Source organism: Phallusia mammillata, chromosome 2 (genome assembly GCF_965637545.1).
Source record: "Phallusia mammillata chromosome 2, kaPhaMamm4.hap1.1, whole genome shotgun sequence".
Taxonomy (NCBI): domain Eukaryota; kingdom Metazoa; phylum Chordata; class Ascidiacea; order Phlebobranchia; family Ascidiidae; genus Phallusia; species Phallusia mammillata.
The window spans coordinates 30,037,537-30,065,065 of NC_137253.1; the positions used below are offsets into that span (position 1 = coordinate 30,037,537).

The 27,529-nt window shown below is 37.8% G+C and overlaps 3 protein-coding genes across 3 annotated transcripts; 1 reads left to right on the plus strand and 2 right to left on the minus strand.

Moving 5' to 3' along the window:
• Nucleotides 1-2,453: 2,453 nt before the first annotated feature.
• On the plus strand, nucleotides 2,454-10,128 carry LOC145214854 (uncharacterized). The gene is made up of 9 exons (XM_080083462.1): nucleotides 2,454-2,527; nucleotides 2,704-2,886; nucleotides 4,581-4,742; nucleotides 5,644-5,973; nucleotides 6,314-6,604; nucleotides 7,374-7,525; nucleotides 7,969-8,089; nucleotides 8,596-8,692; nucleotides 9,316-10,128. The coding sequence occupies exons 1-9, from the start codon at nucleotides 2,506-2,508 to the stop codon at nucleotides 9,404-9,406; spliced, it is 1,449 nt and encodes a 482-aa protein (XP_079939588.1). The 5' UTR covers nucleotides 2,454-2,505; the 3' UTR covers nucleotides 9,407-10,128.
• A 951-nt stretch (nucleotides 10,129-11,079) lies between these two features.
• LOC145214128 (sialate:O-sulfotransferase 1-like) lies at nucleotides 11,080-17,807 on the minus strand. Its single transcript, XM_080082594.1, has 9 exons — nucleotides 17,680-17,807; nucleotides 17,113-17,178; nucleotides 16,645-16,661; nucleotides 16,386-16,476; nucleotides 15,853-16,049; nucleotides 14,705-14,894; nucleotides 13,692-13,930; nucleotides 12,499-12,696; nucleotides 11,080-11,640 (listed from the first exon to the last, which is right to left on the minus strand). Exons 1-9 carry the CDS (start codon nucleotides 17,802-17,804, stop codon nucleotides 11,246-11,248), a joined length of 1,518 nt encoding a protein of 505 aa, XP_079938720.1. The 5' UTR covers nucleotides 17,805-17,807; the 3' UTR covers nucleotides 11,080-11,245.
• A 1,581-nt stretch (nucleotides 17,808-19,388) lies between these two features.
• Nucleotides 19,389-26,169, minus strand: LOC145214505 (sialate:O-sulfotransferase 2-like). Its single transcript, XM_080083046.1, has 9 exons — nucleotides 25,589-26,169; nucleotides 24,979-25,047; nucleotides 24,311-24,360; nucleotides 23,562-23,652; nucleotides 22,733-22,935; nucleotides 22,049-22,238; nucleotides 21,198-21,436; nucleotides 20,426-20,623; nucleotides 19,389-20,129 (listed from the first exon to the last, which is right to left on the minus strand). The coding sequence occupies exons 1-9, from the start codon at nucleotides 25,714-25,716 to the stop codon at nucleotides 19,747-19,749; spliced, it is 1,551 nt and encodes a 516-aa protein (XP_079939172.1). The 5' UTR covers nucleotides 25,717-26,169; the 3' UTR covers nucleotides 19,389-19,746.
• Between the last annotated feature and the right edge of the window lie 1,360 nt (nucleotides 26,170-27,529).

Here is a 27,529-nt window from a genome sequence, read left to right on the forward strand (position 1 = left end):
TTGTTAAAGCGACGTAAAGTGCGTGTTGGGCATTTATCACCAAATCTAACTGAACTAAGCACGTTTTATACAACAAATATTTACATTGTTATCTTTAACGTAAATTTCTACTATTCCAAATTCAAAACGTGGCTCGTTTGTCGTTCTGATGCCAAATTTTAACTCTTTCATGTTACAAGGGTTTCGAAAACAGCTGCGGGAAATGGAAATGTTTGTTTACTAGCTCGGGCGCTTTGTTGATCACGACTTATATCGCAACTCGAGGCGTTGGCGCGCATATGGTTTAAAACCAAAGCTTGAAAACGCACTATTTGCACAAAGTGGATTGTGTAACAAAAATGTGCAGTTGAGCAGTGCCATAAGTTTGTTGTTTCTCAGTAAAGTGCAATTACAGCAGTGGTCCACCGGAGCTTTTTCAGGTCGTACGCAAGTAGCTTTCTGTCATACCTAATGTAAGCCAAATCAAGAATTGCAACTTAACTGAGACAATTAATCAGTTCTGTTTTGGTGCGAAATACGTGTTTTGGGCATTCGTCTCAAATTGCTAACTTTGCTGGTTTCAGAAATATGCTAGCTTGGTCAAGAAAAATAGGCTTATTTCTTGGTCTACCCACTGAAACAGGGCCTAGGACGCGTGCCAATTTACTTGTTATTTCTATGTGTTATTGACGTCGCGTGCCAACGTTTTTTCTAAATAATAGTGGTTTGTACCAGCAGATATCAATAATAAAGAGAAAGCAGTGTTTTGTGCATATAAAGCTAAATTTTAAGACAGTAGCATGATAAAAACTGTACACAAGCAGTGTAACAGCTGTTACAACCTAGGTTAAATTGTTACTTTAATATAAATACGCGAATCGGTTGAACCATTTAACCTTTCCCACTTATATCCCGATATATTCGGTAAGTCTCTTAAGTCGTAATTTACGTTTTGCTTGAAGAGACCTTAATCCAGGGGTGGGTAACCTTTGTTACTGTAGGGGCAATTACAAATGTCAAAATTGGATACAAATGTCAAAATTGGATCGCCGCACATGTTCATCATACAAAGTGATTTTACTTTGTTTCTAACCAAATATGCTTAACTACAAGTAAATTTCGTATTTGATTCTAGCCACATTTTGCCAGATCGCAGAAAACTAGCATCAGGCGCATTAATCGGATCAAAAATATGTAATAAATGGACTCGTTTGCCAGTACATTTGAAATCCAAGCGTCTCTGTGGGCCGCACAACCTTCAATTAAGGGCCGCATTTGGCCCACCCCTGCCTTAATCCTTTGCGATGCTTTAGTACAGTGGTTCTCAACCGGGGTTCCGCGGACCCCTGGGGGTCCGCCGAGCGTTTTCAGGGGGTCCGCGACAATTCCCGCGAAACGAGATTAATAAACAGCGAAACGCTTTGGCGTTTTAAAAATAGCATGAAACTTGTTTGTAAACATTCTTCATAGGCGACAAACCACAGTGCATTATGACATTTAAATCCCATTGTGATGCAACAGACGTAAATTGTCATTGGAAAACAACGTCACATTACACTGTGATGGCTCTTTCCTGTTAATTTCCGATGTCGCAACCCAGAAAAAGCGATAAAAATTTTGGTCCTGGACCGAATGTGATTGTAACTTTATGCACCATATTTTGGTTGCTTGTTAATAAAAAAAGAACAAAATTACCAAAATATTCTAAGCGTTCCTCAATTAGATTACAGCACCGAAAAACGTCTGCGAAGGCAAAATGGTTGAAAACTAGTGATGTACCGAATCGGCGAAATTTCGATTCGGCCGAAATATTCGGCGGTTTTGCCGACTAAATTCGGCCGAATCAACCGAATCATTTATGACGTCACGCGATGTCGTACGCTACGCGTTTGACATGAAAAAATGCTTATCTACCAAGCAATTAGTGCAGAATAGTTGTGTTTCGTCCTCATTTCAGTTCTGTGGGGTTTAAAATTGCCTCAAGCATGATTGGCAACCTGCCAATGAGTTGCTACTTTTTTTGCCGTTGAAAAAAATGTGTTGAAAAAGATAAAAATTGACGCGATTTTCGTTATGTTTGGGCTTTTGAAAGATTTGCGTGGTTCCTTAAGCAGAAAAGACACGTTTAACTTTTAAATTTGTGTTCGTAAAAGATTCGGTTTCAGCCGAATCGCAACAAATTATTCGGCCGAAACCGAATCTTTGCAAAAACGACCGATTCGGCCGAATAAATCCGGCAAACCGAATATTCGGTACATCTCTATTGAAAACCACTGCTCTATGTTTTTAGGAGGTTTCAAAAGTGGGGAACAATCAGAATTATAGCAGTGTTGTTAAACTTCGCTATGTTTTGTGCTTGTTGTTGCATTGTTAGGCGTTTTCTAAATTTATTTTTCCATAAAGGCTATTTTTTAAATTAAATTTCAACTGTGTATTGTATATTAACTGTGTATGTTTATGTTGTCCACAGAAAATTCCATATTAAGTTCTAATGAAAATGACTTAAATACAAACACAAACAACAAAATGTCGATAACCAACAGAAGATGTAAGTACAAATAACTTCCCTAACATCTTATCATCCTCAAATCTTGTATCACAAAATATGGCAATCATCAATTTTGGTGACGTCACAAACTATGCGCCACCAAGCAAATGACGTCACATTTTACACCTTCTAAAAAAATCAGTCTAAAGATTATAAAAAAACACTTGAATTTCCAGATACCTGTAATGGGCACCTCGTCAAAACACCGGAGGGAGGAAAAATTACTTGTAGGACAACAAGTTGGATTGTGTCTGTTGATACCAGGTGTTCGATCGAATGCTCAACTGGCAACCCCACAGAGAGCAAAATAACATGCAAAGACAAAGGGTGGAGACCAACCAATCAAGTCTCTTGTAGTGGTAAGGGATACATTTGAATGCGAAGCCAGCTTATAGAAAAGAACCGAATAACATTTTTATTCCTACAGGTTCTTGGGATAGTCTGATACGTTTTTTAATACCGATACCAATTTTAGAGAGATAAGGAGGCCTATAACCAATACTATATTTACTGTAAAAGGCCTACCCTAAATTTTATATCATTCATGCCACTTCAATGCCATGCTTCGCTATGCGTAAACAAACTGTTTAAAAGGAAACTAACAAAGTCACGCCAGAGCATCAAAGCTTTAGACCAGTGGTTCTCAACCGGGGGTCCGAAGAACGTTTTCAGGGGGTCCGCGGCAACATCCCAATTTTGCACACACGGAGATTGATAAAGCGCCATTTAAAAAAATGTTTCACCTTTTTGCGATAGCATGAAATTTGTTGAAAAACATTCTTTACAGACGACAAACCAAAATGCATTGTGACATATGCAACGCATCACAGTGTAATGGCTCTTTTTGTTGATTTCCGATGTCGTAACCCAGACAAAGGGATTTATATTTTGGTCCTGGTCCAAACGTGGTTTGTATATTCTGTACCCTGTTTTGGTTACTTGTTAATGAAAGAGGACAAAAATACCAAAACCTTCAAAGGGGTCCGCGATTAGCTTGATAGTATCAAAAAGGGTCCGCGAAGGCAAAAAGGTTGAGAAGCCTGAAGGCCACATTCGGCCTTTTAGGGCACGTCGTGCGGCCTTCGACGCAAACATACATTTTAGGATCTTGATATTGCATGCTGCACCCGCCGAAGAAAAATATACGAAAATGTATTTTTTGTGGACTTTGTCTTATCTCCCGTTTCGATTTGAGAAGTTCTAGGGCAGCGGTGTTTACTTTCTGTGGGACTACCAAGAGCTCATTGCCCTACAGTCTACAATCTTACTTGCGTAACAAAGAAAGAGTGGCCTTTGTGAACAAAAAGGTTTCCCACCCCTTTGCTAAACCATAAAAACATCATTTAAATTGGGTCCTTTGTCAAACTCACTGGTCATATTCCCAGAGCTTAGTGTTTATTTTACAAACCACATGTAATAATTGAAGTAAATTCCTCTCCTCAAGTTCTAAAACTTCAAGTTAGGGAACCACTGGAACAAAGGATAAATCAGCGACTGTTATAGTGACTGTTTAATTTTCTAAAACGGTAAATAGCAAATCTTGTCTTTAAAGTCGTATACTGTAGCGACCTCTCTTACTACAGTTACCTGTTCTTGGTTCGCATTCCTACAGCGAACCTGGCAGGTTGCCTTCTTTCTTTTTCTCTGAGGCGTAATTTTGCTTGGTAAAAGACAACGTAGCGACACAATAGCACTGAAACAATCACCAAGCCGGAAAAAGCTAGGGGAAAAGAATAAAGGGCCAAATTGGCGGATGATACCGAAAAGCGCTACAGCTATATACATTAGCTACATTAAAAGACGTTATGTGACTGAAGGGGCTCCCAAGAAAGTGAGGTTGGCTCAGTATCGGTAAAAACGACTGGGGAGGGAACGTTGGTGGGACCAATCGAGAGGGGGCAATAAACTAACCGCCCGTGTTAGGAAAATATTGTGGGGTTCGACAGGTAAAGAAACCACCGAAAGAAACCCTGTCGGAAAATCGTATATTGTGTCATTCTACTTTGATGTACCTCGAATAAACACCTCGGTACAATATACGATGCTGTTACAGGTTATGAAAATGAAACAATATCCGACAGTACAACAGGAGGTACCACCCTTCAAACAACTGGAACATATCTCAACTCGACGACTGCAAATGTCCCAATGACCCAAGCTGGCGTTTCTACTGAGGCAACGCCATCCAGCACACTAACAACCATGGCACCGTTAAGTAAGAAATTCCAAAAAACGTAGACACAGTTCAAACTGTCACTGATTCGCCTAAAATGATATTGAAGTTGTTTTGTATGCCTCTTTCGCTGGAGAAAGTATTTTTAATATCCATTTTTAAATTACAAATAAGGGGTGTGAATGTACGTAGTTGGTACGGCATTAGGCAAGATTGTATTTATTAAGATTTGCAGGAAAAACCCGTGTTCAATTAGTTGACTAAATATGTATATTTGCACGACCTCATCAAGTGTCCTTTAGGGCTAAGAGCGGAGTTGCAGTTTGTTTCTGCAACAGAATAATTAAAAGCAATCAGTTGCATGAGATAATGCGTGATTGCGAAGTAATTTCCGCTTTTCAAGAGTCATTGTTCATCAACTATCACGATTATTAAAGTAACTAAACGATCCGACACTTTCGACTTTCCCAACTTGATGGCTTGAAGTCACTAAAAAGTTTTAAGAGTGCTGAAAAAAATGTGCCGATCCGTTTAGTAGCTTTGAAATGAGATATTAGCTTGCAAAAACCTTTGGAAAATCTCGCATGTCTTAAACGAAAAAAACAAACATTTGCAGTTAGGTATAAATCTGTGATCGGCAATTACCTGGAATCGACCTTGTGCCGGTTTGTAAAGTGTTCGTTACCGGGCCGTATGACTTTTCAGGGCAAATGCTTCTGAAACATTTTTGTACCAGCCCGTACAACCCAGGGGTTATAAAAATATCAATGTAATGTGCAAGCCTTACATACAGTCGTATTGGCAAGTCAAAATATAAAAATTGTTCAAGCTGCCATAAATTTCATTGCAGAAGAAATGTTGTTTTTTAAAAAAAATTTCAGTTTCTCAGTCCAAAAAATGTTGCGGACCCCTGATATATATGACCTTAACTTTCATGCTGTAGGTTCAACAACACCAACAACGACAACATTGTCACCACCAAGCCCCGCTACAACCTTCACAACGGAACAAACGGTCAGTGGGTCCCAAATCTTCCTGGAGGGACAAGTCTTCTGCAATATAGAAGCTGAAAATTGCCCAGAAGATACAGTGGCGTCCTGTGCGCCGTGTCAGGCCGCTGCTGGCGTCTTTGCCTTTTTCGTGGTCGTGATAGCCCTGGCTATTTTGATCACTAGCATCGTGAAAATCATTCGACGCTTAAGAGGTACTTCTCCTGAAACAAAAGTCCGAGACAGGATCAATGTTTCACATGCGGTTGCGAACATTATGACAGGTAAAATAAGTTTGTTTGTCATGTTTTAATATTAGTCCACGGTGTCGAAAGTGGCTATTTTGTGGACACTTTATATCAATAATAAAATACCTGCATTTTTGTGCTACGAATTAAATAAAAAAATAAAACAATTTTGTGCTGAGAATTAAATAAAAAAACATTTTTCTGCTACGATTAAATAAAACAAACCATTTTTCTGAAACAAATTAAATAAAAAAAGCGTTTTTGCGCAACGAAATAAAAAAAAACACATTTTTGTGCTACAAAGAAGAAAATAAGCCAAAAATGTTTTACACTTAAAAGTGGTATCGGTTTTTAAAATGTGTATAATCCTTGCAAGGCATTCTTCTACTGGTGGTTTCAATTTACAACTTCGCGTGGTCGATTACTTCAACGCGACAACAGCTTTACGACCGAGCAAACCAGCTCCACAGTTCAGTTGCTGCAAAAGTAGGAGGGATTTTTCTTCTGCTTTGCTACACTGCCCCACTTTATCACTGGCTCTTCGTCGCGTCACATCGGCTTTTCGCGGTGGTTTCCCCAAAACGATACCGAGCGCTAAGACTCGGGACAGTTTACGCGGGAATAGCAGTGGTCTGGATTGCTGCGATATTTATAGCGGTTTTGCCAGGTAAGCAAAACTAACCTTCTGAAATTAATTTTTATTTGTCATAAATTGAAATTAAAAGCATATTACAGATTTGTTTATGGTGGGTTTCTTTAAATTAAAATACAACCGAAACGAATTATCTATTCGCGAAAATTTATGTTTTTATGACTCTGGTCAAACATATTCACATTAAGTTGAGTTGAGTTTATTTCGCTTGGTGAAAGAAAACAAATCCCAAGCCGGAAATAGCTGCGCTAGGTGAAAACGTTATGGAGGGCAAACCAGTTAAGGGCACAATAGGTGGATAATGGCCGAACGCGCTGCAGCTACAACGTATCGTAGAGGTTAACTCGATTTTCACCAAAATTTGTGATTGATAAAATAAAATTGAAAAAGGAATCTACAAACTGAAGCTTATTTTTGGTCTAAAATGGTGCTATTTTTTGTGCCAGGAGGAGGTTATATTTGTAGCCGACTCATAAAAATGTATAAATGACAACTTATAGAAGGAGCGACTACATCAAATTCGTTCAGTTTTGGATAAAAATAATATACATTTTGCCTTATTGCAATATCACTTCCTTATTCGAATAGAACCCTATACCATTAACTTGTCGGTTGCTATCCTATAACAGAACATAGCCAGAATTTGTTCGGTGTCCTTGCAGTTTTATAAAACTGTTCAACAATTACAATCCGATGAAGTGACAATGCAATTAAAACTTGACTTGACTTGCATACATTCCATCATCATACAAATGTATTTTCGAACCATTTTTCACTTTTTTAGCTTGGATTCCTTCGTCATTTAGCTTCGTCTACTTCAAGCCAATTTTCCTCTTTACTCTGAGCGGAGCAATGAGCAACTCTTTCTCTCCTCCCTCTCACACTCCCGTCATCATTTACGGAGTTCTTGTGTTTCTGGTTCCTTATCTGACCGCGGTGAGTTCGAGGGGCTTTCCCATTAGGTGCTTCCCAATTTTGTAACTTGTATAGTTCCAGTTTGAATTTCTTAGGGGGGTTCGATAGTCGTATATTGTACCTAACAGGCTTTACATATAACACATTATATTGGTTGACTTAAATTGACTATAGAACGCACAAAACAGGTTCTTTTTTACGCCCAAAAAGGTACAAAAATAGTTATTTTTGACTTAGATAGACGCATAACTAAGTATTTTCTGACTTAAATAGGCACATAAATAAGTATTTTTTGACGTAAATAGGCACATAAATAAGTATTGTTTCACTTACAGGCACAGAAATAGGTATTTTGGTCCAAAAAAGGCACAGAAATAAGTAAACCATTAGTTTGCCTGTCTCTTACTAGAAAACCAAAATGCTGCTTTATGTTTATATCAATTACATTTTATTGTTTTTCACAGGTTGGTCTCATCATTGCAGCTCTTGTGATGGTGAAAAAACACGAGTTGGTTACCGACACAAAAGAAAGAGAATCCGCCAGAACTGCATTGATCCAAATCCTGGTTTACACATTGGCACTGCGTGAGTTGTAACTCATTTTAACAATTGAAGTATTGAACTCGGATTTTAGACAATAAAACGACTCAGGTCAAACCCATTTACAAGTGAAGTTAAGAGTTCATTTTGGTACATTTTGTTTGAATATACTTTATAATTACAAAAATTAACTCGTTAAATTTGAATCGAGTATTTTTCGAGTAAAAGAGTTCGACTCACAACATGCAATTTCGAATTCAACCTATTGAAGAGTTTAGTTTGCAATATTTTGTTTCGAAATAAATAGTTCAGCACGGTTAATATAATTTCGAGTCTAACCTTTTGGGTTAAGCATTTAACTCGTTTAATTGAATTTCGAGTCTACTAACCCTTTGCATGTAACTTGTTACATTGGAAGGCGTTAAAAAATGACTCGAGTATTTTTGAACTCTGTATAACTTGAGTTTGAAGTTCTGGGATGAAGCGGTTTTCATTTCTACATTACCACTTGTACTCAATGTGTACAAACATTTTATGTTCATATTTTTAAGTGCCGCTTGTCGTGGTTCTGCTTATCGAGTTTTCTGACAGCAGCAAAAAAAGCACAATCGCTCACACAGTGAGTTTCTATCTCAGCACACTTCACAGGTAAAATACAAATACTTTAGTGTTTTGATGATGTTATTAATCTTGTTTTATCACCGAATGTTGTAAGTGCTAACAATTTTAATAAGGAAATACGAAATCAAGTTTGACTTATTAAAATAAGTATGCTTTTTACGGCAACCTTTTTTGCACTGCGGACCAGTTTAAAAGTGAAATTTTATCGCGGAAAGGCCTTGGAAATGACAAATGTTCTGTAATGAAGTTCATAAAAGTTATATAACTCCATGTACTTTCCAATGCGGCCTGTGAAAAGATCGCATTACATAAATCATTAAAGCATTTAATCCGAAAAAATATACGGCCCTGTAACAAACGTTTTACGGACCGGTGGTTGCCGACCACTGCTGTAAAGTGTTAGAAATCCGAAGGGAGGAATTAAGTTGGGTTTATTGCAATAAATATGGAAAATATGTTACTTAAAACAATAGAGACACTTCTTTAATTATCGAACATCGAACAAGTGTAATTCAATGCGTTATTTAGACTCGGGTGTTTACCAAATAAACGAGTAACTATTCGTATGTAAGTCAGCCCCATGTAAGTTCGCAATAAATAGAATAAATTACTTTAGTGTGTGTTTTTACCAAATGTTTTTTTGATCGCAGCTTATGTACGTACATTGTGGAGGCTGTACGCGGCAAATCCAAGGCATCAAAGTTCGAGGAAAGGCTGGAAGAGATGGAAAGAGTCCAATAATCGTTCACTACGAAGCTTAATCAGCGGTCAAAGACTTCTGAGACGGAATTGATACCGAAAAATTACTTTAATGCTAATATGCCAGTCGTTGATTCATGTGGAAACTCACAATGTTGTGATGAAGAATACATACTCGAATCACGAGTAAACTGAGTCATTCACCTTCAGAATCAGAGTCACTCCCTTGCCACGCTAATTCAGTTTAGTTTATGAAACTACTTGACAGAGTTTTTGTGGTATGATAATGAGTTAGCAACTGCAATTTAACATCTAGACAATCCAACATAAAATATGTTTCAATTAGATTAATTCAAAATTATAAAAAAGGAGTCATGAAAAAAAAAAATTGGTCTTAATAAAATTTAAACCAAATTGAATTGCTCGAAAATGATTTCTTGAATTCATGTAAATATCACTGTACTTTATAATTTGCTCCATAAGGAAATCGGTAATAACGTTGCATGTTGTTGTATTTTGCCTGTTTTTGTTTTTAGTAAAAAATATCACACACAGAATTATCACCATTTAAGTCGGTACAACCAAATGTTATCAACGCGTTTTGTGCATACTTTTCACGCCCATACTCTGTACACGAAATCTGTTCAAATGCTGATTAATGCTGCTATATGTTAATGACTGTACAAAACTTTATCGTGCCGTTTTTTGCGAAAAAAGGTTCATCATTCCATCGTGTATTTTGTTGAAATAAAAGTCCTTCATTACCCCCACAAATGCACCTTAAGATCTCAAGCAAAATGTTAGAAAGCAGATTTTTTTGTGTTACGAAATTTCAAACAAATGGTAGCACTACTGGTACTCCAGACATTAAAACGAAGTGCAAATGCCCATGGTTGTAAGCGGGTTTCGAGACCGAAACTGAAATTACAATCCCGGTCCCGGCCCGAATCGTTTTTGAGAAGCCAGTTTTAGCTCGAAAGTTTGATTGAAGCCTCTGCATTAAAGCCTACAAAACCTACTACTGTACAGAATATAATTAAACACGGCGTTTTAAGATTGTTGGGCATTAGGTGAAGTCCAGCAACTAGGTACTTGGTTGGGTAATAAATCTGAAAAAACAACGAACACAGAATTTAAAGTCAGGCCCGAATCAAGCCTGTTTGTTTGACAAAACCTGAGCTCGAACCTGGGCCGACTTACAACTCTGTGCCATAAATATATCTGTCACTTTCTCGGCAGACAAGGCGAGATTCGAACCCATAGCCTTGGGAGAACCAAGCAATTGAGCTAACCACACAAAAATGTCAGAGATGTCCTCATACTCATTTTTTGCCTGTCGCACGATCAAGCGTCTAATTACAGGGAAATACCCAACATCGAAACCGATAATCACGTCTTTAAATATAGTGTTTTTTTTAACTCGACAAAACGACCCTTCAGCACGTTTTACTGCGCACCAATAGTAATTACCCTTTTCGCTTCTGGAAAGGTCGCTCTTCTGACCAAAGCATGTCTCGATTTTGTGACCCAAAGCACGTAAGCAAGTTATAGCAATCAAAAGTTGCTCAGAGCACAGCTGCTAAAGTCGGTTTTGGCGAAAAAGCTCGTGCTGAGGATGTCAAGGCGATGTGACACCACACACGTTTTTCGAAACTGATTTTTTGCTTTTATAATTTCAGTTGGATTTTCCTTTTATTATTGCGTCACTTCGGCCTCTACACAACTTCCATGGGCAACCACCGTAACATCAAACTTTTTGGTTTCTAAAACCACTATGGGCCCAATCCGACCCCTTCATAGGTTTACAACAATATATAAATTCTAAAATTTATTTAGAAAAAAAATCACTTAAGGGCTGCTGTACCCAAGAGTGTCCGATTTTTATGCGTTATCCCATATTGAATAATCAGAATCCAACTCATAACTTGGTAGAACATTTTTCACTCCAGCGTCTAATAAAATTTGTCTCGTTTCTAGAACGAACCGGTTCACAATTTCAATCGATTCCGGAGGCCAAGGGTTAAATGAAAGTTTACGTGATTTTCGTTTTGCCAAACCCGTGGTTTCTTGACTCAAGCAAGCGAGCCTCTTCTCAAGGTTACTCGGGTGGAGTGCAGGGTTGGGAAGAAACTCCACCATCTTCCTCACACTTGAGATTGGATCAGCCACTATGTCTTCGTAAAACATGATCAGATATGGCTTCCCACTGTTTATGGTCTTGATTATTATAGACTGCCAATATTTTAGGTTGTGTTCCGCATATGCTGGTGGAAAAGCTGCAAAAATAGTCATAGTGAGTATCTTTTTACTGACACCTTATCTAAAATACGTCTAAACTTTGAAGTGCTTTAGATAAAGGGAAGCGATTAAAAACATTCGAGTTTTGAAATGTTTTTGTTTTAATATCACCCTAATATCATATAGTAGATGGTTGCGTCTTTCATCAACTTCACAGGTTATATTCCCAGAGCCTAAGTGTCTATTTACACACCACTTGTAAAAACCTCGGTTAATTCAGGCACGTTTGGATCAAAATATTTGTTCGGATTAGGCAAATATCCCAATTAACTTTGATTTTTAAATATGGTTTGTAAATAGACACTTAGGGAGGATCAGGGAAATATGACCTGTAAAGTTGATAGAAGAAGGGGAATAAAACGTTTTGAATTGCTAAAGAATTCGCCGAAAAAGGAACCACTGTTGTGTAAGCATGCGCGAACCCACAAAACAGTGGTTCTCAAACTATGGTAGGCGTGCCACTAGTGGTACGCTGGAACGTTTTAGGTGGAACGCGAGTAGTTTTCTGCTGTACCTAATTTAAGTCCGATCTAAAATTGCAACTCAACTGACCCAACTGATCAGCCCTGGTTTGGGCGAAACTCGTGTTTTGGACATTCTTTGAAATTGCTAAATAAGCTAGCTAGGTTGAGAAAAGGGGCCATTTCTTGGTCTATCCATTCAAACAGGGTTGAAGACCTTATGGTAGGCAGCGATAGAAAATGTTGTCAGGTGGTACGGGATCAATATAAGTTTGAGAACCACTGCACTAAAATATTGCTTCATATGGTGTTTTTTGTTTAGGGGCACAAAACATCTGACCATATTGGCAGAAAAAATATGTACAGTGTTTTTACCTGTTGACAACCGATCTTCACTTGACAAACCATGATGTCTCCCGGCTTCCCAATTCCTTTGCGATATCAATGCTCTGTATGGGTTCCTTACAATAGTAATGGCGGCTTGTAATTGAATTTCTGCTTTTAAATCAAAAACGTGATCCTTCAATATGTCCGTAAATCCGTCTTTGATTTTAAACGATTCTCCAAGATAACCTGAAAACAAAAGATGATAATTATTTGTTATGATCTTTATGTACGGCCTCGTTGAAAGAAAGAAGGGAAAAGCAAGCACATCGTCCCCTATTAAAAATACCCTTTGTAGTAGCTTTCCAAACTCTGTACGTACAGGATTGGAAACAATATGTATTTTCCTGCGGCATAATTACTTTTATTTGTATTTTACATGTGTTTATAACGCAACATACGACAGTCTATTGGTGCTGGTAGCTCTTGTAGTCTATTAGTGTACAAGGTCCCTTACAATCCTGTCTACCGCGTATGCTGCGCATGTTGGGTACAGACAATCCAGCTTAACCTAGTACAGACAAATCTTGGTAAATGCATAATCCGTTTAGTTGCACAGGGATTGTGAAACCGTAGCTTGTAGTGTAGAGAAAATCGTCCACCTAACCCATCCATCTCAGGGGTCGCCCGAACATTAAAAAAATAATCTGCTTCTTACGATAGTTTTCTTGTCGCGATATGTAGAATTGATATTAACTGGTTTCATAGGATTACAACGCCCAGGATTAATTAAAATCCACTTTGTTACGTCACAGACAAGACTCCAAGTGTTAATTGTGCGCAAACAAATGCCTTCTTTTGTTACTTGTGACGTAATATACAAGCATTGCTCGTAAGATGAGACTAACTATACAGTTTAATAGTCGCATCACCGGATTGTAAATGGGATAGTAGAAAGACCATATATCTTGGCGCCCCTATAAAAATTGCCTTTGGAAAGACGGCGCTGGGGCATGTAAACTATGCGGCCCGCTCGAATCGTTATAAAACTTATCTGGCTCGCAGTAAAATAAGTTTGGTGACCCCTGAGCCAGGTAGTAGCATAATGATGCTTGACCATTTGGTTATGCAATTATTCGGATTTGTCTACAACAAAATAGCTTCTGGCATATTTCTTACAGGTATAAAGTAGATTAAAGAATAGAATAACAAAGTGAGTGATATCCTTAAAAAACTTTACTCACCAGCTGAGGTCAATGCTCCATCATTATACATGCTTCCGGTGTAATATCCGGTCGCCTTCTCCAATAAATATCGAGTCCATGTGTTTCCGGATCCGGGAGTCGAATTCAGTGATGTCCGGTTGTATTTTCCTGGTGGAAGAAAACGGATGTTCCCGCATGTTTGATCCTCCACCAACGTACGGAAGACTTCGACGACATCGGTTGAGTTGCAAGAAGATACTTGGTGAGTCAAATTGAAACTGAAAAAACATTATGAGTTAAAAACAGAATAAAAAGGTGACTCACACTATTAATGTCATTTTAACGACACCTTTATGTGTTTTAGCCTGTGAAACGTTTCTCGAAGGAATATAATTAGTTACGTAAAATTAAAAACGTTTGGGACTTGATTTAAAGTTCAGCAAAAGCTTGCAAAGTTAAATGATTGCTGGTGAAGCAAAAACAGAGTTGTAAACGGGCCTGAAAGTGGAGCCCGAACCCCGGTCGAAGCCGAAAGTACAAGCCCGAAAACCGTCCCGAACCCGAAGCGTTTTTGAGAAGCATGTTTAGGTCCGAGAGTGTGATTGAAAAGCCTATACATTGAAGCCCCAGGAAAGAACAAGACAAAAACACAATAAACACAATAGACGATTGGTCGAGAACAAAGTGTTTTAGGGCTGTTGACATGAGGTCAGGTCGAGCAACTAGCTACTTGGCTAGTCAAATTAATTAAAAAAACTACTGTCACAAAGTGCAAAGTCAGACCCGTATTAGGAACGTTTTTCCAAAAGAAACCTAAACCCGAACCCGGCCGGAAAAGTGAGACCCGACTTACAACTTTGAGCAAAACACAACTTGTGGGTTTAGTGCTGCACGTATGACCTTCCAAGGCAAAACCAGGGCTTTGTAAAAAAAATGCACATTGAAAACAAATAAATAAAACAGGATACTTAATAAACATAACAGAATTGGATTTAAGATTGATATCAATCAAAATACACATTGCCAGTCCTGATACAAATTCGTGTCGTTACCTTGCACTCATGCGCCCACACATGCATTGTCTCGTGTTGCTGTATACGGCCAGTGGGTGGCGCCCTCTCTCACACTGGAGCAGGCACCGAGGCAGTGACGTCACATTAACGTGTTGAAATTTTGCTTCAATAGATGGAATTTGAAAACAGCCTCTTTTGCGGGAAGCCACGAATGATGGATTAAACGGTTCTAGGCGTAAAAAAATATTTGTTGTTTTACCTAATTGTAACAAACGGTGGTAGAGTGTAAAGCAAAACCTTCTCACTAAGACGGTCGCATCACAGGTCTTTATTATATCAACAACCGCCAGTCTGCCCATGTTTTGCTAATAACTGACTAACACTAAAAATATGATTTATCTCATAATATCACATCTAGTAGTGCCTGGAAATGCAGATTGATTTCATACGTTATCTATTCATTAAGCTAAAAGATTTTGCAATCAGTTTTAAGTAAGTTTGATTTGCTTGGTCTTTGGAGCTCGATGATAAAGTGCGGTTTCACAGGACTTCGCAAAAATTACGTTTTATTCCAACCCAAGGTTACCTGCACTAAAATTGTAATTAAAGTTTAAAAAACGTGAAACTATGTGAAATAGAATGCTCAAAACACAATTAGGTAAATCACAGTGTTTACGTGAAATGGTTACAGCCTTGTTAACTTAGGGTTGTACCCTTTTTCACAGAATAGTACCAGAAGTAACGCTCAATACGTGTGTATTTGTACACCGTTTTACCAGCCAAAACTGTTTTCCGGTCTGTGTTAAGCGCGTGATGGCTGAAAAATATTGATCCTACTATTTACATTAGCTTTCCTAACTCACGTTGGAAATTTACTTTGTGGTTTTTAATGGCGATGTACCGAATAGAAAAATCGGCTGAATTATTTGTTGCGATTCCGTTCACCAAGCATTCACCACATGGTATGTGGGGTTTAAATCCCACCGCAGACTATAAAGATTTTTCTAGCCTATGCCTTGCCGCATGTGGTAATGCTTTGGAGACCGACTGAACCGGCATATACGCGTGGCAGTCGCCTTATCAAAAAGGGTGTTTACAAAATTTTCAGTCGCCTTATCAAAAAGGGTGTTTACAAAATTTTCAGTCGCCTTATCAAAAAGGGTGTTTACAACAAAAAACCAGCTGACCTGTTTGGGAACTTTTTTTTTGGGGAAATACCCGAACGCAAAATCCGCTGATGAAGTAAATATTGATGACGTCATCACGTTGGCACCAATCCAGTTCGTCTTTTCTGTCAAGAAGCGTCCGAACGTTGCCTAGCGACGAGGCCAGTTTGGCGCAAATACATGCTCCGCTTGAATGATAACCAGCGAAGCGAAACTTTCTGAAACACAAAACAACGGTTTAATGTATAACAGCTGAATGAAATTTAGAGATTTGTTTCCAAAATTTTTAACCAAAATCTTAAACACAACGTCGATGGTTTATTAAATATCTTTTACGGGGTTCAAACCCAAGACTCCCAAAAACGAAGACATGTTTTTGTCCATGTCTCGGTATGGGATAAGCGCGTTTGATCAGGGTTGTAAGTCGGGCCGGGCTTGTGGGATCGGGTTACAGTTCGGGCTTGTTCTATGGTGTTCGGGTCCTAATTTCAGGCCCACTTACAACTATGCCCTAACACATGCGTTCAAAAACTTGTGTTAATAAAAATACTTACGTTGCATAGCAGTGTGAAATACAGGCATTTGCGTCTTTAGTTGTGGAAACTGGCGCCTTTTTGATAAGTTGAACACAACCAAGACTTCGACCTGACAGAATAACGACAAATATGCAATTCAACCAACTCTACAACTAAAAAAAATTAGAAACGGATTTTACAATGTAAGCAAAAAGTGCTTTGACCTGGTGTGCAATTAACATGCTACACCTGCACTAATTTAGGTAAAGCAGAGTAAAAAACAAACTAATTCACTTACTTTCGCAATATTCCTCTCTGTTTGTTGTTCGTTGATTGTTCACAAAACAAAAATATTCATTAAATACGTAAAATGACAATATGTTAGTCAATATTGTTCTGTTTTATTTTTAAACTGCTGTTTGGCAAACTTTCTTAACATAAACGAACATGGCTGATCTCGATTTCTAATACCCGGTACACCTGTTTGCTTGATTCAAAAATACTTTCTTAATGTTATCATAACTCTCAAAAACGTTCAAGCACAAAATTTTACATCATTAAATCCATTACCTTTCAGTTACAACAATAGCGCATTGTTACCTCACAAAGCTGGTCGTAATGTACTGTTCCAATACAATTAACAGACAAAGTAAACGAAAAAAAATTTGTCAATGGACTAGCATGGACTTGTAAAATGGCAAAGGTGCGCTGGCTGAAAGCCTACTGGGGTAATTAAAATACTTTGAAAGCGTCGTGTTGCATTTACCTTGCGGGGACCCCAGGGATTGCTTGAACATCTGCTCTAGGCACCACAACATGCTTGTTCAATTGCCTGCGATGTTAAAGAATTGTTTCAGTTTTCAAAATGACATCCTTAACAAGGAAATGTATGAACCAACACATTGCGATAAAGATAATATTGTAATGATATTACTTTTCATATAAGTATCGTTTTCACTACATTTTGATAAACTTATTCGATGGCGGTGTCATTTTTTGTTGTGGCAATGGATGAACATCAATAAACTGTCTTCATTAAACGTGTTTTTGGCTCTTAAATGTCAATGAAAGTGTTGTGAAAAAACAGAGCTTAACAATCAATCTTTGGAGCCAAGAACACCAGCCTTAATGGATACCGGCTAGAGAGGATTTCAGGACTGTTTTCGATAGTTTCCAAACATACTTGTTTACCACACAAGTGGTCCAGGAACGAGTGCGGGAATCACTTTTGAAGCCGCAATGCTACAAGCGCAACCAGTCCAAGCATTTAATGACACTTGATTACGTTTACTGTCGAGTGCTTGAAAACTAAGCTAATAGTTTTAAAACTTACTTGTTTTGCTGATAAAGTTCGTCTTGATGTTTTCGGCGATGTGTAAAAGTTGATGAAATAAAGTAAAACACAAGGCAACTTGGGAAATAGACACACAACACTCTTTTTAGTTTTATTCTGACCATAGTTCAACTAAAATCTACAAAAGATAATTTAAATTTAAATGTACGACTGGTATACATGCGCTTCAAGCGAGTTCATAAGTAAATTCCGTCTAGTAGTCAACCGCCTGATAAGGCTAAAAATAGGTTAAGCCCTTGTTTGGGCTCATTACTAAGCGTTTTTATCAATCAATAATGACTACAGATCGGCGCAAAGAGTAGTTTTCATGATTTCGTTACGGTTGACTGCACACATATCGTTGTTAAACCCACATTAGCAGTTCGAGCATTTAACTAATGCTACACATATATACTATATATTAATACAGCTGATGTATAACTGTACTGTGATACAGTATTTATTGTACCCTGTAGTTGCGTATCAATTCGTTTCCGTTTTGTTAATCATCGCAGCTTATAAAGAATGGTCACAAAACCGTCATATATTACTTCTATTATGCCCGAGTTTCGCTATGTTTAATCACAAAAAAGAACTGCAGCTACCTATCAAACTATAACCTACACGTTTGTGCATTTTTTCTGACAATATCTTAATAATATAAGCTTATTGAGACAAGGCTATCATATATAGCACACATCAAAACAGTCTAAAATCTGAACACATTATAGCTTGCTGTGAGCTGGACTAACATAGCCAATTAGTATGTCGACATTTCAATTCGTGGTCTTTCCTTTTGTGTTCCATATTTCAAGTACAACACTTGTATGATTCGCCCTGATTTAATATTGACATTGTGCTATACACGCTTGGCGATTATAAATCAAGCAATACAGTGACGTGATAATAGGCCTTCAAAGCATAATAATCGTTTGGAACAAAAGCCAACACTCACTGCTAGTAAATTTGCAGCACAGCGTACAGCCGTACACCTAAACGAGAGCCTTACGGGCTTAAACTGACAACTGCTAATAAAAATATGCAAACGAAACTTACTATACAATAGCTCAAGACAAATCATACGTTTTCCATATCGCGACCGAAATGACAATTTTAAAATGGTACAGTCTGGACATAGCTTAACGTGCTATTATTGAGTCTTTAACTGGCCGTTTTCTTTCAGCAGGTGGGCACCAGCCCGTGAAGGTAGCAGTTTATTTGAGTTTCTCTGCACCAGCACACACTGTGTTCGCTGGCCTTCTGGACAACAATGCCGCATATTCGTTGCCATAAGGCTATTTGAAAATTCAATATTTACTTAGTCCCTGAACAAATTGACAAATTTTAAGCGGCTGCTTGGCTTTGGATGATGCGATAATTTGGACTTAAATTGACAATAGTTATGTCCAAACGTCTGAATAATGTAATGTAAAATGTTTTAAGCAAAGAAAATTTTCATTTTAGTTGATTCGTATTTGTTTGAGGACACTGTTTCGACCTAGAACTTCTCATTAGTGAATCTTGGTGATGAGAGGTAGGCCACATGAGGGACAGCTTATTTGGCTCAAATAACGTTTAAACCACAGTATATGGCTAAAAATGTAAAGTTACTTGAATTTTTACAAATGTTTCTGTACAATCGCTGACTGTAATTTTAGCTTTAGATCGATAGCAACCCCTTCAAATCTGAAATTTTCAAGGAAACAATATGTAACGAAGTATAGTTTATAATGGTGGACAAAAGTGGAACACAAAATAGCAGACAATGGCATCGCATCATTTGATATAACAGTGACAGTTGAAAGTGCTGCTGAATCAAAATTAATCAAAGATTTAATCTTATTCAAACGAGAAAAAATGAATCTTTTTATTTGTATTAAATAAAAGTCTATCCTATAAGATTTGGCATAGAAAACATACAACGTTAACTTGAACGCAAGAAAACCATTGTAAATAGTGCTGTTGCGATTTGCATTAAGCTCTCAAACATATTAAAACAGCATTCTTTTCTGTTACAGTGCAATTGTTGGTAAATACTAAATAAAATAAATAAATAAACAATATTGCCTACATAGCATAGTCTACGTCCAACTCATAACTTGGTAAAACGTTTTTCATTCCAGTGTCTAATAGAATCTGTCTCGATTCTAGAACGAACCGGTTCACGATTTCAATCGATTCCGGGGGCCAAGGGTTAAATGAAAGTTTACGCGATTTTCGTTTTGCCAAACCCGTGGTTTCTTGACTCAAGCAAGCAAGCCTTTCCTCAAGATTACTCGGGTGGAGTGCAGGGTTGGGAAGAAACTTCACCATCTTTCTCACACTTGAGATTGGATCGGCCACTATGTCTTCGTAAAACATGATCAGATATGGCTTCCCACTGTTTATGGTTTTTTTCATCATTCCTTGCCAGTATCTCAAATTGTTATCCGCATATTTCGGTGGAAAGGCTGAAAAATGAAACGTAAAGTGTATATAAACTGGTGTAACTGATGTAGCCCCTCATATTTCTGACGATGGCATGAAACGTGTAAATAATAAAGCATGTCGCTTTTTACGTCTATTTAACCCTGCGGCTTTTATCTTTGTGATAGTAATGATATTTTGTCAAAAATTGGGCTGTTTGGGTTGGTAACTCGTAACAACATGCGATGTAACACATGTTTGGTGTCGCCTTAAACGCTTACGCAGATATGGTAATCCTAGTGTACAATGGACCAGTTAAAAAAGTTCGCATTCTTTCTACCTGTTGACATTCGTGCTTCGCTTGCAAGGCCATGGTGATTTCCCATCTCCCAATTTCTCTGTGATATCAGAGACCTGTACGGGTTCCTTACAATCGTGATGGCAGATTCTTGCTGGATTTTCAGGGATTTACCGAAGATGTGATCCTTGATTATACCAGTTATATGATCCTTGGAACTGAACGACTCCCCGAGATAACCTAAATTAGAAAACCTTTAAAGCTGAAACTTTGAAATTTGAACACAGGTCCGGCAAATATCTTGTAATATATGTGGTATAAACATGACAAATTTTTTTCTGTTGTTGCATATCTGTCATACGTTAAAATGGGCCAGGACTTTTTAACTTGCTCGATAGCGCCCACTTCTGGTCGTTACGTGGACTTAGGCGGGGAGAAACAAGTTTAGTCATGCAGTACAGCAAATTGTGTTTGTGTACAAATAACGTTTGCCAAGTCCGAATTTATGTTATTGCAAAAATGTTGGAAATTATAGATGTCAATTTTATCAACTGTTTGAAGGCCCGCATATATATTTTTAACTTTTTTTCCAACTTCGTAATAATGTTGTGTGCTAATTTTTTTTGACAAATAGCCCCAAAAATTGGACAAAAATGGACGTTTTAGGGAGCACTTTGAAACAAAGAAAATACTGTACTGAAATACAACATTAAATATTTCGCTAAATTTACCCGAAATTGCAACAAAAACGTATTGCATTTTCACATTCATAAATTAAGAACCCTTGTAACCAATGAAGTTTTGACCAACTGACCAGTTAATACTAACGATCCATCAGTGTACATGCTTCCGGTATAATGTCCGGTCGCCTTCTCCAATAAATATCGTGTCCACGTGTTTCCGGATCCGGGAGTGGAGTTTAGTGATGTCCGGTTGTATTTTCCTGGAGGAAGAAAACGGATGTTCCCGCATCTTTGATCTTCCACCAACGTCCGGAAGACTTCGACGACATCGGATGAGTTGCAAGAAGATACTTGGTGAGTCAAATTGAAACTGAATCGTAAAGGGTGTGTTTTTTGACAAATGATAAAATGGACTAAAGTGACAGAGTTGTAAGTGAGCATGAAATTGAAACCAGAACCCGAAACTTTAAATTAACCCTGAAAATAGGTGAAATTGCGGCACAAATGATTTTTTTTGCCGATTGTGAAGTCTGGTCCGAATTAAGCCAGTTGTAATTAACTTAAGTCCAAACCTGGAATCGACAAGCCCGACTTACAGATCTACAACATAGACTCTTTAAAGTTGCAGATGTGATTGTATGTCATATGGCAAATTGCTGCGCATGTCGTTTTTGGCAAAACCAAATGGTATTATCAGTCCTTACTGAAATAGAATCCAATTAAAAGGTCACTTCTGATAAAGATTAAAACAGTAAGCTTGTAGGTAAGACATTTGCATCTGCAAAAAATGCAGTTCGTATGTTGCAGAAATCCATGAAGTTAAAAATTAAAGTTAGTAGATTAGTTTTGCAGTTGTAGCGATGTAACAAAGTGATACACTTAAAATGGCACAAGTAAGTTACTATTTTTAACACAATTTGTACAGTCCAATATTCAAAGTTATATTGTACAAACGATGTAACTTATATTTCCGTATCCCTACCTTCCGGTCATCCGACCACACATACATTGGCCATCGCTACCGACTGCCGCCAGTGGGTGGCGCTCTCGCTCACATCGGAGTAGACAATGTGCTGGTGACGTCATTCTGACGCAATCGAATGACGCAGCGTTGGTTGGAAATTTAAAACAACCTTTGCTGCGTGAAGCCACGTATTGTTGGGAAAAAGGTTCTGAAATCAATTGTTGTGATGTTCATAAGCTTTGTAGAGGTTAATGAAAAAAAAAACTGCTTTTCATATTTTATGTCAAATGAAATGTACGTGTCATGTTTCGATTAAAATTGATGAGTCATGATATTATTTAACTTACGGAATGCTAAATGCAACAGTTTTTATTCCAATGTTATATCACTCAGCTTATTAAGTGGAATGACTTGAAAAGGTAAAAAAATAGTTACCAAATCAAAAAATTCAAAAAACAACACAAAAATCGCGACAGTGGCCATAATCCGAATTTAGAAAATAAAACGAAATTACTGACCAGCATTGTAAATGTAAAAACAACCACATGCAATGCTAATAATGCATAAACGTCGTAAGGTATACACAAAACTGTTGGATCAAATGTATATACATTGGTTTAAATAAATCGCTTGAAGTATTATTGGCGCCAGTGCTTTTTTGGCCACGTGAAGTCTCCCTCTGCAGATAATAATATTTTTTACCGTTTTCTTTTGATTGATGAAATTCATTCGACACAGTTTGACAGATTCCGTTTAGAAAATTTCCGCTCACTACGTCATCACGTTGACACCAACTGTGCTCGTCCGATCTGTCCACTAGAGAGCGCACATCGCCGATGAGAGCGGCACTAGCGGCGCACTTGCACTCCCCGGTTTGTCTGTGGAAGCCCGAGTACTTTTGATTCCTGCAATAACAAAATGTGTCATGAAATAAGCTAAAAGCAAGAACTTAGTCAATAGGTTTCGGTTTAACACATACTGGGTGTTTGAGCACATCGCGTGCTATTTATATCAGAGTAAACTATCAATACAAGCATTCATGTTCATCACGGCGTCAAGCTGAATCAGAGTTGTAAGTCGGGGCGGGCTTTTAGGCCGGGTTCGGGTTTCTTTCAAAAAACTGGCTTGGTTCGGGCCTGACTTTACACTTGTGTCAGCATTAAAAAATAAATTAACTAGCTAAATAGCCATTTGCTGGACCTGACCTAATGTCAAACAGCCCAAAAACTCCTTGTTCGAGACCAATTGTCTAATATTGTTCATTGTGTTGAATGTCTTGGTCTTTTCTGAAGCTTCAAGTGCCGGCTTGTCAACCATGTTTTCGGGCCTAAACGGGCTTCTTAAAAATGATTTGGGTTCGGGCTCCAATTTCAGGCCGAAAATACAGGCTCCATTTTTCAAAATTTCACTCTGAGCTGAATTATTTGACCTTTTTGTTTAAGATTTTTTGTGAACAGTTCAACTGCAGGCGAATTGCAAACTTACTCACTAAACCGATTTCTTATCGTTATGCAGGAAACCCATTACTTACTTTGCTGCACACATTCCAATGCAATCTTTTACTTCGTTGACTATAGCCGTACCTTTCATTCCAGTTATCTTCATACATCCTAAGTTGACACCTAAACAAAATGTTGAATGTTTCTGTATTAATAAACAACGATAAAACACAACAAAAGTGCCATAATTGGTGCAAATACTGATTTATTGCCAATTGTTTGGTAATCAGGTTGTAATTTGCATGTAATGACTATTAGCACTATGTCAGGGCATGGTTTCCATAAAAAGGATACGAACGGTAAAAAAAACAATAAAATGCTAGTTCGTATTTCTATGCTTATATTTAGGAGTCGCGTTTTTGGCTTCGCAAGTTATTCAGTGGAATGTTTGGGTCGAAACATAATTGCAATGGAACTTGTGTATATTAAATATTTATTTAAATGCATTTCATTGCAGATGTTTCAAGTATTTTTTACGGTTTGCAGTTAAACAAATTGGAATATATATTTTATGAAATTGAAAGTGGAAATAGGCTGGACTTAATGTTGCAGCTTTAACTATACACAGTAGTAATATATTTCCAAACAGACAATAACTAGTCTTTTATAATCCCTCGAGCCGGTGTGGCTTTTGTGTCAGTAAGAGCGTTACGTTAAAGCGAGTTTTTCAACTTGGCTGGGTGCTTTGTGCGAAAATAAGATAATAAGTTTAAAGCGAAGGCAAGACTGTTATTAAGTAGTATTACACAATAAATGACAATATGACGATACAAACACTTACTTCCGCAGAATTTTTCTTCTTTGTCCAGCGGTTCCAAAGATGCCAAAGTGCTGTGAACAGAGTATAGAATGTTAAGCATTGTGTTTGACTTCACACAATGGCAATTACAGCGTAATATCAATTTCCTATTGAAATTTAGAAGCACCCTGGTTAATATAGGACCATTAAGCATGTCACAAATATTCTAGACCGCCCCATGACATCATCTCGCAACCCAGTTCTCAAGCGACGTTATCCCGCAACCGCTGGAGGTTTACTGTGTGGGTCAAGTCTTTTGTTGCGAATTGCCGTTTCTTTTGTTTATGTGTTTAATGCGCCAATTTATCAGTTCGCGCTGTTACGGGGTGCTAGTCTCCATTGTTTTATCTAAAGGAAATCGTCATAGCGAATTAACGCCTTTTTCCCGTTCATTGTAATGCAAGACATATAAGCACCCCAATCTAATAATATAAGAATAGAATAAGATAGAATTGAGTGATAACGGCGAAGTAGTGCTGGATTGTTGTTTTGGTTGTGGTTGGACGTGAATAAATGTAAAAGAAGAGGTTTGCTGCCGATCAGAGTACACGAGCGTTAGTTGTCAAAGAACTTCCGATAGTCAGTCCCAAATCTTTTGCGTAACCGTGCAAACGGGAACGTGACAAAGCACAACGGGTTAACAGTTGTACCTTGGACATGTGATCGGCAAATCCTCGTAACTTGGAGTAGCAACCCTCGGCTGATGCAGTGAAATATCTCTGCAAAACAAAGTATATTTCCAATCACATGAGAAAAAACAAATAATAAAAAACAAGAAATTTAAATTATGTAAAAAATGTTACTCGATAATTATGACCGAAAACGCAAAACAAACCGGCAACGTGCAAATTATTGTCCTCGATTTAACCCCGGTTAATCCAGATCCGTTTGGATCAAAATTATGGTCCGAAATAGGCGAAGATCCGGGTTAACCGATGTCGATTAGTTAAAGCCATACCAGCTCATTTCTATCCTAATTTTTACAAATCATTTCTATCGTTACAAGTTAAAGCCATACCAGCTCATTTCTATCCTAATTTTTACAAATCATTTCTATCCTAATTTTTGTTCGAATTAAGCAAAGATCCGGATTAACCGAATACGGTATAATCGAGGTTTACTGTGATAGTGGCTGTGTTTATAAAAATGCCTTTGCTTGTTATTATGAAAAGGTTGACTTGTACATATTATAGATGTACAAGCCAACCTTTTAACCACCAAAACTAGTTCGCTATGTGCGTGGTTAGGGTCAACACTTACGAAGGAGGTTCATTTCTTTCCAATATTCTCCATCTGTTGTCAGTCCACGATATCATCAATAGAATTCCTCCTGCCATTAGCAGCCTTAACAGATTTTGACGAAACCTTAATCTCGCCATAGTTAACATAACAACTAACCTGCGATGTCTCTGTTAAGGCAGAAACGAAAGTATGTGAAGCAAGTCTCGATGTCCAGATGCGCCAACCTCACCCTCCAATGTGAGTTCCTGTCACATAACGCTTGTAGTAACGGTGTAGCCGTAGCGCGTCTGCCATATATCCACCAATTGTACCCTCAACTTTGTCGCGCTTTTTAACGTCTGAAGGTTACGTAGCTATTTCCGGCATGGTGAATATTTTAGCGCAATTTTGCTGCTACGATTTTGCCCGGCGAAATAAACTCAATTCAAGTTTAGATTAATATACATTCATAACTAGGATCAACCCTTAGGCGTTTACGCAGACAATATAACTGGCGATCTCCTCATTTAATAGAGCCCTAGCCCCGGAAGCGTTCCAGTCGTGGGTTCGAATTCCAATGCAGGCTTCATAGCGCATTCAATGCGGTTATCTTACACCAGAGTTTCAAAGTCGTAAACAACTTTCCTACTTTAATATATAAAAAAATTTCGGAACCCTGACTCTATTCAAACACACAACCTTTATATGTAGTCTTTTTTTGGCATTTTGTTTCTTACAATTGTCCGAAAGTGGGTAAAAATATTATGAATTAAAAAACGTTCGGTTCGCTTCTTAACGGAACATTAATATTTTCCGCTCAAAGAGCCGGACTTTTTAAACAACGGTGTACTATTCTAACAAAACGACTAGAAAACTGCAACCTCCTCTATACGGACTTCATTGTATTTGTATTTCCATTTAATTTTCACCACTTTGAATCACCTTGTATTATTTCGTTTTAAGAAAACAATAGTCGCGAGAACATGTCATCAATTTTGACAGCACATGTTGTCAACAGCATTGTCTCGTGTTGTACTAATACAAATTTAAACGAGTCCGTAAAGTTGTAAACCATGACTCACTTCATAACAATTGTTTGTTTCTACTCAATGCATATAACCTGCCTCTGTCACATTTAAACTGCTGTGTGCCTCACGGACATAAACAAGTTTAAGCAAAACGTCAGTACATAGAAATACATGCTGTATAGACTGCGATTAATGCGGACCTATTTGAACCAAACAATTTGTCCGCATTAGGCAAAAACTTGGATTTACCTATGTCGATTAGTTAAAGCCTTACCACATTACAAATCATTTGTATCTCAAGTTTTGTCCAAATCAGGCAAATATTCGTAATAATCAAATCCAGTTTAACCGGGGTTTACTGTATATTAAAAACGCCACCTTACAAAAAACGTCGGTAACCCGGCTTTAAAATCCACACATGGACAAGTCAGCGGTTTATATGTTCTCTATCTTTGGTGCCTTAAGTCAAGAAGCTGCCTTGTGGCACAGTAATAGATTTTTTATTGCAGCTTCGGTTTCCTGCAGTTTGTTCCGCTATGCAGCATTTGCCACAGCTGTATACGGCACGGTTACCGTTTTTTATTTCAACAGCTAAACGTGTCTCATTGACAGCTATATTAAATCCTGAAAGGTGCACAAAACACTCTATGTCAACAAATAAAACTGGATACCTTAGAAAATATATACTTGCGCAAACAATGGGAAAACGATATGTGTAACTAAAAAGCACTTCATCTCAGGCTAAAACGCTTTTATATCACCACAATTTTTCAACCAATTCATTTATACTAGTTTTTTTTCAGAACTGAATTGGTCTGTTCGTTTTATTTTACCGGACGATTAAAATAGAAACTGGCGAAACATTGTGATGTTTTACGCTCAAATACAGGCTTGCATTTTATTTTGCTCATAACTGAATTGTTTTTCTAATGTTTGCGTTGTTTAAAATGCT